Source organism: Macadamia integrifolia, chromosome 13 (assembly GCF_013358625.1).
Source record: "Macadamia integrifolia cultivar HAES 741 chromosome 13, SCU_Mint_v3, whole genome shotgun sequence".
Taxonomy (NCBI): domain Eukaryota; kingdom Viridiplantae; phylum Streptophyta; class Magnoliopsida; order Proteales; family Proteaceae; genus Macadamia; species Macadamia integrifolia.
Genome location: NC_056569.1, coordinates 21,257,950 through 21,265,258, shown reverse-complemented (window position 1 = coordinate 21,265,258; position 7,309 = coordinate 21,257,950). Strand labels below are relative to the sequence as shown.

Genomic DNA, 7,309 nt, shown 5'->3' with positions numbered 1-7,309 from the left:
TAACAAAATTTCAGCTCAAACAGACCATGGATCGACATCCGATCACTGACTTGATCGCTGTTGCCCATAACTTTTCTCTTAAGCAAAACTGCTCTCTCACCTCTCGGTGTTCATCGGTTGTGCGGCTGTTCAAAAGGTTGGGTATCATAAGGTGAAAAGGTTAATAGTCTGAAAAGACTATTACACCCTCATGAGCCAAACATATTAGCCCAAATTGGGCTGGACAGGTCCATAGGCCCAACATCTATTGCAATCCTTGGATTTTAAAGGTGAATCATTGTCGAGCGAGTCACAATCCTTTGTTCGTCATTATTCGTGCGAACCGATGCGTACCACAACCAAATCTATTCCGTTGCATGAAAAACTACATCGAGATAATCTCCTATATATATATCCGTTTATTTTCCATTTAATAGGAAGGAAATCATCACAACTGAAATAAGTAAAAGAAGGAATACTCAACAAGAATACTGAATTCCCATCTCACAAAATTGAAACGATATGAGTTTGAATTTTTCTTTACATATTGTTGGTGTGAGTTTTGTATTGTATTTATAGAGTGGTCTACACAGATGAGAGGTTACAAGAGATTATTAGGCATGAGAAACTTTATATTCAGTCTATCGTTTTAGAAAAAACTATATTCGTTCTCCTTGTATAGTAAAGTTTCATATTGTATGTAGGATTCCTAGAATCCCCCTTTCCTCATATATCTTTGTTGCCAAAGATGTATAGCTGGCTAGGGTTTTGTTACATGCAATATAAATGGAATTGTTCTCTTCAGTCGAGGTAAAACCAAAACCATTCAACACTTTTGTGTCTTTATGGGCAATGGATCTAGACCTTTTGTGCTATGTTTGGATGCCAAGAAAAGAAAAGAAAAGAAAAGAAAAGAAAAAATTAAATTTGAGAAGAGAGACATGGACATGAGTTTGTGTTAGTGACCGTCCACTACTTCACCAAATGGGTTGAGGTACAATCATATGCCAAGCTCACAGCAGCTAAGGTGGCAAAATTTCTTAAAAAGAATTATCATCTGGCCATGGCATGCCTCAAGAACGGTACTTGAGTTCTAGTGAGGGCAATAGTCTCCCAAAGAAGTCGAAATCCTCACTAACGGTACTCAAGTCTCAGAGCTTGAAGCTTTGTCCAAAGAAGCTTATTGTCTGCCAACAATCGTGCAACTTCGCTCTCTCAAAAACGATCTAAAGACTAGCTATAGTAGCGATTTGAAAGAAAAAATCTACTACAAGGATTTAGGCTTTGATGATTAGTGAAGAAGATGAGGCGCAACTGTCGCAATTGAAGTTTCTTTAACCCGTTGTATCAATTAGTGTGTCATCATGATTTTTGTCCTATTATATTTTTCTTTTCTTTTCTGGTTAATTTTTTTTCATTGAGAAGATTATGGGACTTGGGAAGTTGGGAACTTAGGATTTTTTTTTTACTTTTTTTTAATTAACTTAATGTATTTTAAATTTATAATGTGTATTATATGTATTTAATTGATCATGACTTTATAAAATCAGCGTTTTTACCATATTTATCATAACAGATGTCAATTTTTTTTTTTATGAAAATGTAAAAATATTTTATTGATTTATATGAACATATATGCGTATATACAAGTCTTCTTCATAATATTTACAACATCAAAAGATTTCAAAAAAAAAAAAAAAAAAGTAGCATCCAAGAACAGATTAAACACCACCCATGGCCATCCTTCTTTTTTTACTTGAGTGAGCCAATCTATTACCTACTTACAATCCATCCACACTATGTCCATTAATTATCATTCACGTTAATTTAGCTACTTCGAGGGTAGCCACCTTTACAAGACTAAAGAGTCCAAACTAATTCCATTAATTGTCATTCATGTTATTCACACTATACTCATATAAGAAGAAAGAATTTTTTTTTTTACCCCGAATGTTATCTAGGACCCGGGATAGCCCTTCGAATTTTATTAAAAAAGAAATTGATAATAAAAAAACAAGGGGGGACATAGCCCGCCTTACCCCAACCCAGGAGAGACAAGTCACTCTATCACTCTCAAAACCTAGGAGAAAACACTTATAAAACAACTATTGCATTCGAAAGATTGGTAAACCAGCTTTGTTCTCTCGAATGATGCAACTAAAATCACCTAGAAGAGGATCATGATCATAGAAATTAAAATTTATTGTAGACTCACAAGCAAAATTAACTAACCAATCCGCTGCTCGATTGCTTTCCAGAAATGAAAATGAGATGTGGGCTCTCAGAGAATCATAGAGGTTGATAACTTCCTGAAACCAATACCAACAGCTCTACAAATTACAGGATCTTTGGATAACCAGCTTTACAATCAAGGAGGAGTCAAAATTAACATAAAAATCAGAGATGCCCAATTCCCCACACAATCTCAATCCATCTCTAAGGGCTCTCTACTCAGCCATTGAATTTGAATACACCCCATAGAAATTGGAGAATGCCGCAAGAATATTCTCATTGTTATTTCTAATAATGCCTCCCCCACCGCTAATGCCCGGATTTCCCTTACTAGCACCATCCACATTCAGTTTAACAAGGACTTCAACGGACTACAATAAAACTAATTCAACGAAAACTATCATTGTGTAAAACGGAACTAAAACATGATCAACGGAATAAAAATTGCTAACTCAAACCTACAACAATAACTTAATGTCCAATGGTAATCAAGCATGTAACAAGCAACTCATTCGAACTATAGTTGTCATCACAGATAAGAATATGTTCGTCCCTTCGTGATAATATGATTAAGAATGCATCCTAGTCTTTGTTTGATCCGAGGATTATATATATTTCTCATATTCTTATTTTTTTGATAGATATTTTCCATATTCTTTAATATACACTATGTTGATCTTTAGGAAAAAAATATCTGCTAATCCTCACAAGACAGACCAAAACTTGGATTGGACAGTTAGTGACATCAGTCAAGGAGGATATGATAAGTTCATCTCATGAGACCACTTATAGAGTAATTGCCCAAGATGGTTAGGATTGGCCTTTGCATGTAAAAAGTTATAATGAAGAAGTGGAAATCAAGAATTTAACCAAGCCATAGATTACAAGTGGCTGACAGAGTCTGAGTCTTGAAACCTAATGGCCCAACAAAAATAATTCTTTTACTTAAGCTCAAGTAAAGAACAAATGCCAACAGCTAATACAATAAGTGTATGCAAGTAAGAAGATCCTTAATTTATTCTTAGTACAAACACCATTAATAAGCACTTACTACATAAATATACAAAACATTAGGCAGAAGGCTTATCTCCTATTAATTAGTTGGCATCATAATATACCATATCTTCATTTTTTTTAATTAACCCATATCTTGAATCTATTACTTCGGAAAACTTTATTGGGAGAGGCTTCTCCCAGGCCAGCAGTCTTCTCTCCCTCTAGTCAACCATCATGGGCTGCTCTTAGCTGAACTCTGCTTCTCACGAGAAGAGGGCTAAGGCCGATGTCCTTTCTCTTTGTTTCTTGTGTGTGTGTTCGTGTTTCGAAAAAGGATGAAACTGTAAAATAGCTTCGAAAGTTTCTAACCTAGAGATAAAAAAATGGCTTCCAAGGATTAAAGGGCTCAAGCCTAGGACAGAGCGATCACTCCATCCGTGAAATTCAGTTAGTGCGCAATGAATGGAACTTTCTTTTGGGGTGATGATGAGCCCTCTGAATAGGACTATGGCACTGCTAAGAACTTGTCATGGGAGGAAAGGGGAGAAAGGTCGTTGTATGGGCTGAGAGAAGACGGGTGGTGATGCTCCCTCGAACCCAACACTAATGGATCTGCTCATCGACTTTCATCCTCATCCTAATTAAAGAGGCACGCACCCAATTAAGTAGCAACCACCATGGGAACTGGAGATCGAGAGAAACAGATTCTACAAGCTCCCTGTCCATCTACCAACTTTCACAGCTGTGCACAGCATTATGCGGCCACGCCCGCAACCATGTGCGTAGCAGTGCAACACTACCCCTTACCTTGTGTGTTGCATTGCAGCTATGCCCGCAATTATGACTAATCATGGATTTAGTGTGCGATTTCCTTAAAAAACAGGGGTTTTGGACAGTTGTGCCTAGTATGCTCTATTTCACAAATATGGTATGAACCATATATCGGGATCGATGATGAACGATATCAATAGGGATGATCCAATACCAACACCTCAAACGATGCACCCGACACCATGGTTTGGGGTATCTGTATCATATCACCCATATTGAGTGATACGTATCAGTATCATTACTTACTACTCACATACCATATCGATGAAATGGTACAAATCAAGCATAAATTAAGAAAAATCAGAGGTAAAATTTTCCGATACAGACCAATCCCATATCAGTATTGTATCGATTTTAAAGGTGACGGATACCTGATCCGATTCCATGCCCGACACCTATGGTGAATTGGTGATGTATAAGGTCAAAACCCAGCTCCATCCAACCATCCCTTAAGCTTCGGTGTTTGGGTGGGGCTACATCTGCCATGCCGCCATGGCCACAGGAGAGATTTTGCATTCAAATCAATTAACAAGATAATGCTAACCTCTTTTACCATAAAAAGATAATGCTACCCACAGAGATCCTTCTGTTTTGAGTGGTCAAAAAAAGAAGGCGAAAGCAAAGATAAAGATTTCAGGGGCTATCCAAGTGCTCAGACCTTTACCCAAAAAAAAGAAAAAAAAAAGTGCTCATACTTTCTCTAGTCGTACCCCACAAGGAATGGCCCAGAAAAAGGAGAGACCCAATTCCTCTCCCCTCTGCCCCTTCCTCTTCCAAATGATGTTTGCCATTAGAGACCTCGATGAGATGGTAAGTCATGGAAAGCTCACTTACTCTCTTGCTCACAGGAGCTTCTCAAGCCCTTGAAATCAGACAAGACTCACCCTCCATGTCTCCAGAATGCAACCCCAAAAACACGAAAAAAGATTAAAACAAACCCATTTTGGATTCTAAATAAGCAATCTTCCAAAGCAGCAGGGATTCAAGAAGCCTTAACTGTACATTGATTTGCAGAAAAGGACACCCAGAAAGAGAACGAAAAAAACTGAACAAAAATCTAATCTTTAGTTTATTTCAATCCATCAAGTCCACTCCGCGGATGATGGTAGCGATGGGAATGGCGAACTGAAGATGGGTTTTTTTATTCTAAGAAGCCAGTTCGAGTCAGAACAGCGTTCCTAACTTTGCTGAGATCCCTCCCTTTCAATGTTCTTCCAACACCTTCACACACAGAGAATGAAGAAATTTGACTCATCCACAGCTTCTTAGAGATCCATTCATGGGGTGGAATAAGATCCTCCTCATCCTCATCATCATCACCAACAATTCTGTCAAGGCCCCCACTGAGAATATAACCACCACCATAGCCGTAGCTATAGCCGCCATCAGATCCCTTAGTTGGGTTCTTCCCATAGATCTTAGACCAGTCAGGTATGTTTACAGGTGCTGATGATTTCTGTATAAGCTTTGCCTCATGGGAGGAATTGTTTGCTCTTGGAATCATTCTTGAAGCAGTTGGAAAGCGCTTCAGAGTTGGAGTAGAAGAAACAGAGGAGATGTGACTCGTGTCCTTGGGTTTTCTGTCGTTGGAAGTGGGCTCCTTTATGTCCATCACTACGGACCAAACATCTTCTTCTTCAAAATCTTCGTCTCTAAATGATCTCCCACTGCTACCAACTTTGAAAAAGTCATACCCACCTGCCATTTATGATTCCTCTGAACACCCAAAAGTTCCTCTGCACACCCAAAAGTCACAGTATAGCGTACACAAAAGAGTGACAAGGAAGGAGAAGAGGCTTTAGGAAGGAAGCTGTTTATTAGAGAAGTGGTTATGGAGATAAGACCTGAGAGTGGTTCTTCTCTAAATTAGAGAGAGAGAGAGAGAGTGTCTAAACACAACAGCTTTTCAAAGATTCAGGGATCGGAACCTGATGAGTAGTAATCTTACCACTCTCTAGTTTTGACCGATTTCTTAAAAGAGCATCCCACAAAGTTGACATCAAACCACAGATTGTTCTGATAAGAGAAAAGAAAGAAAGAAAGAAAATGAATAAACGCTGTACCTCCTCCCTCTTTCCTCCTCTGTTTGGGAATGACCAAGCTTCAAAGTTGAAATTGTTTCAGGTTTTCAACTCTTCAGAAGCCCAAAAGCCTAGGCAAGTGAACAAGAAAGGTAGAGTATTACATTCAAAGGGTAGCTTGAGAGTCTGGTGGAACCCAACTCTTCTTAATTCTTATTCTTTCGAAAGATGCGATTTTTCACTGTTCTTGATACTTACCTTATTAAATTCAAAGGGAAGGCTGAGTTCTGATTGGAAAAGGTGGAGCTGAGGGATTGGTTGGTCTGAATGTCTGTAACTAATGATAGTTATCCACATCTGAAGCGAATCAAAGCTATACGACTCTTGCCCAGTAAAAAGTGAGAAACACTTTTCATCGGGAAAACTTTTAAAGCTTTAGGAAGCCGCTTGAAGTGAAGAACAGCCTGAAGCATGCATGGGAGATTGTGTCAGAGCAGAGGTAGAGGATCTCGTTCCAATGTGTCCAATGGCCCAGAGAATAGGAAGATTTCTTGAAAAATTTGAGACCAGAAGAATAAGTGGTCCTCCAACGTCAAATGTCGAAAGGGCAGAAGTCCCACACATTTAGGATTTAATGACAAGTGGATGATGGTCTAATGAGACTATGACTTGCCTTCTGGATGGATCTCATCCTCACTTGCTCACTTCTCACTGTTCACTGTTCACTGTTCACTGTTCACTGTTCACTGTTCACTGTTTAGGACTGTTCTTGGGAAACAGACTATGACCGGTGGGAGGTTTCAAAATTCCATCTTTCAATTATGAATAACATCTGTGATGTACAATCTCTCATTATTTATTTTTGTAAATAACATTTAACTAAAAAAATTGGGAAGGGGTTAAGTATACCGTCAGCTTTCATTAGCAGATCAACAAATGGGAGCACTAAGCTAGGAGGGGCATAGGAGGCTTTCTCAAGGGGAGGAAAAGAGAGAGGCACAAATCTGAATACATCAGTGACATACTCTTTAGCAAAATCAAAATAAATCTCCACCAAATGATTTAAGCATTTGGCTCAATCCTTGCTTTAAATATATATATATATATATATTTTAAATAATCAATTGAAATTTTCTAAACTTAGGAATCTTCTTGGTTTGGTCCAATTTCGTTCGGTCTGATTCGATTAATTTTTTGATCAATTCTGGTCCAACTGGTTTGGGCCAACTTTTAACACCTCTAGTGGGATT

At 38.3% G+C, this 7,309-nt stretch overlaps 1 protein-coding gene across 2 annotated transcripts; it reads right to left on the bottom strand.

The window, feature by feature from the left end:
- Window positions 1–4,965: 4,965 nt before the first annotated feature.
- Window positions 4,966–6,605, bottom strand: LOC122059359. 2 transcript variants are annotated; one of them, XM_042622095.1, is made up of 3 exons: window positions 6,318–6,605; window positions 6,102–6,190; window positions 4,966–5,774 (listed from the first exon to the last, which is right to left on the bottom strand). In XM_042622095.1, the coding sequence occupies exon 3, from the start codon at window positions 5,741–5,743 to the stop codon at window positions 5,180–5,182; it is 564 nt and encodes a 187-aa protein (XP_042478029.1). In that variant the 5' UTR covers window positions 5,744–5,774; window positions 6,102–6,190; window positions 6,318–6,605; the 3' UTR covers window positions 4,966–5,179. The 2 variants fall into 2 exon arrangements, with proteins under 2 accessions (XP_042478029.1, XP_042478028.1); XM_042622094.1 differs by having other exon boundaries at window positions 6,102–6,605.
- Window positions 6,606–7,309: the final 704 nt, after the last annotated feature.

Coding starts and splice junctions, on each gene's coding strand:
- LOC122059359 (XM_042622094.1), bottom strand. CDS start 5,743: ATGGCAGGTGGGTATGACTTTTTCAAAGTTGGTAGCAGTGGGAGATCA.